General features: G+C 64.2%; 1 protein-coding gene across 2 annotated transcripts in view; it reads right to left on the bottom strand.

Annotated features, from left to right (window-relative positions):
- Positions 1-2,604, bottom strand: part of PLEKHM2 (pleckstrin homology domain containing, family M (with RUN domain) member 2) — a 36,615-nt gene that overhangs the window by 14,435 nt on the left and 19,576 nt on the right. Inside the window, exons 15-20 of one of the 2 annotated variants that reach the window (XM_014533293.1) lie at positions 2,447-2,604; positions 2,022-2,087; positions 1,283-1,442; positions 815-994; positions 619-735; positions 1-147 (exon numbers count right to left, since the gene is read on the bottom strand). The exon at positions 2,447-2,604 is cut by the window's right edge and continues 4 nt beyond it. In XM_014533293.1, the coding sequence (XP_014388779.1) occupies positions 13-147; positions 619-735; positions 815-994; positions 1,283-1,442; positions 2,022-2,087; positions 2,447-2,604 (816 nt within the window). In that variant the 3' untranslated portion in view covers positions 1-12. Of the gene's footprint in view, positions 148-618; positions 736-814; positions 995-1,282; positions 1,443-2,021; positions 2,088-2,446 lie in introns of those variants that run through there. The other variant, XM_014533292.1, reaches the window with a different exon arrangement.

Below are 2,604 nucleotides of genomic sequence, written 5' to 3'. Positions count from 1 at the left end.
GCCAGCTCCGCCTCAGCACCAGGGGTCCCGGGAGGCTCTGCCGCGGCAGAGGCTGTCGCTGCGCTGCCACGCGCTGTGGATGAGGCTCAGGGCGTCCTCGAACTTCTTGTGGGAGGCCTCCTGGATGGCCTTGTGGGGGAGGTCCACCTGTGTCGGGCGGCAGGGAGCGTGAGGGCCACGGAGCTCCCGCACCAGGGCAGCCTCGTCCGCCCAGCTGAATTCTGCCCTTCAAGGTGGGACTGAAGCTGAGACCAGGTGACAGCCCCAAGCCTCATTCCGGGGCAGGCCCGGCTCTGGGATGGGTGCCCACCTGGCAGGCCCTGCGCTCTAGCTGGCTGCGCACCTGAGTGTCCTGCTTATCTGGAACAGCTCGGCCTCAGCCCCACCGTCAGCACTCAATTCATGCTATTCTATTGGAACCAAGAAGGCCCGGGATGGCACCAAGTCTCAGACTCCTTGGGAGTCAGGGTTGCCCTTTGGTCCTAATGTTCGTGTCTGTCCCAGAGCTACAGGTCCGGTGCTGTCCCCAGGCCCCCAACCCCTGCCTTGGCCTGTGCCACACAAGGCTCCTCTCTGTAGGGAACGGCTCGCTCCGCAGGGCCACGGGCAGCTGAGTACCTGGTAGATGGTTCTCCACCCAGAGTTCAGTGCAGACAGGAATCGGTCCAGTTCAGATGTGCAGCTCAGGTAGATGACCCAGGGGGGGAGGGGCTGCTGGCCGTCCCGGGAGAACTCCTGGGGAGAGCGGGGCCAGGTCAGCAGACACAGGGCTCCTGCGGCAGGGCCTGCCTCCAGCACCCGCCACCGGACTCACCAAGACACAGTACTCCCTGCCCGGTTCCGTGGAGATGGCGCTGATGTCGGCCAGCGAGGCTGTGCCCAGGGAGCGGAAGAAGCTGGTCTGGCAATCCTCATGGCAGGTGAAAAGGCGGTCATCGGTGATCACCAGGCAGCAGGGGATGCAGGGGCTGGGAGGCACCCCCTGGGGGATGACCTGAGGGCATTGGCAGAGGGGCAGGAAGCAAGCTGGAGCTCCTGCAGCCGGTCTCCCCATCCAGGGGCCCAGCCAGCCCTTAGCCCCGCCTCCAGAAGTCAAGCAGGCTCCGCCCACTCAGGGCTATAGGTGGGGTGACCATGAGAGTTCCAGGTCCTGCTCCTGGGCTGTCCCTGGAGGAACCTGTCTTGGTCCCCACAGGTTGCTCCATGACTGGTGTGGGTTTAGGGAAGGGACACAGAGTGGAGTTGGGAGGCCAGGTGAACGGTGGAGGCAGGAGCAGCTCACCCCTTTGGACACGGCCTGGCAGAGGTGTTGCATCCAGTCGGCCATCTCAGCCTCGCTCTCGGCGCTCAGCTCCAGGCAGGGCCGGTCGGCAAGGATGACCTGGAAGGCGTGGGGCCGATCCGTGGTGTTGGACCTCCGACAGCCACCGCACTGCTCCCCCCTGGGCCAGAGGAGGAGGGGTGAAACGGGAGCGAGGAGGCAGGGGTGGCTCAGGGTGGGAGCCCCTGGGTGTGGCTCAAGGCCTGTGGGTACAGGGCCGGCCCAGTCCCAGGGCGGAGGACACCAGAAGAAGTCCAGACCCCTCTGGCTCTCAGGAGAGGCTGAGAGCTGCTGGGCAGCCCCACTCCATCCTGTGTAGCGCCTTTTATGTCCATAATCAAAGATCCTTCTAGAACCTAAACATGGCCAGGTGAGGCGTGAGAATCAGCTCTTAGCTCCGGCCTCTCAGAATCAGTGCACATCCTCATGTTCCCTGTTAGGGCTGACGCTTCCTCCAAGTATGTGTGCATCCATCTTCCCCATCAGGGCAGGTGCTTCCCAGGGAAGGGACTGCCCCTATGAGCCTAGGGACTGCCCCCTATCAGGCCGGGGGACTGCCTCCCCTATCAGACCAGACCCTTTCCAGGCAAGAAGCTCTTGCTTCCCTGAGAGGAGCTTTCCCTTCCCCCTCCCTGGAGCCTTGACCTTCAGGCCGCGATGCCAGACCCCACCTCCCCAGTCCTGTCGCCAGAACACTCACCCCATGTTCACCGAGAGCAGGGGGATGACATCGGTGCGGTCGGGGTACTGGTAGAGGATCCCGTTGCTGCAGGGACACACATGGCAGGGCTGAGGCCTATCCCAGCTCGGGACCAGGTGGAGCCCAGATCCCGGGGACTCCCACAGGCTGGAGCCTTGAACCCCAGAGGCCAAGGAGGGGTGGGCTGTCTTCTGTGGTGGGGAGGGTGAAGAAAGGACTGTAGAGGGACAGCAACCTGGGAGCTCGGGGCAGCCCTGCCCAAGCGGGCTGCTTTGGGGTGGCCGGGGTGGGAGCCCGGGGTGGCCCCCAAGGAGGCTGGCTTTACAGAGAAGCTCTAATATCCTGGGTATGTCTCCTCCTACGCCCTGTGGGGAGGGAGTTTCCCCCCTCAGTTCCCTTCAGTGACTTGCTGCGAAGGCTCCCACCTGAGCACCACGAAGCAGGTCTTCCAGAGCTCCTTGCCCAGGTAGGAGGTGCCCGCCTTGTAATGCAGCATGCCCTCCTTGGTGATGGCGCCCTCGGGGGGTGAGCAGTGGCAGGGGACGGGGCCCAGGGACTCGTCAGTGGGGTCCTCCCAGTGCAC

This window comes from Myotis brandtii, unplaced genomic scaffold (assembly GCF_000412655.1).
Source record: "Myotis brandtii unplaced genomic scaffold, ASM41265v1 scaffold96, whole genome shotgun sequence".
Classification (NCBI taxonomy): Eukaryota; Metazoa; Chordata; class Mammalia; order Chiroptera; family Vespertilionidae; genus Myotis; species Myotis brandtii.
The sequence above is the reverse complement of the archived record's forward strand: the minus strand, read 5'-3'. Positions and strand labels throughout refer to the sequence as shown.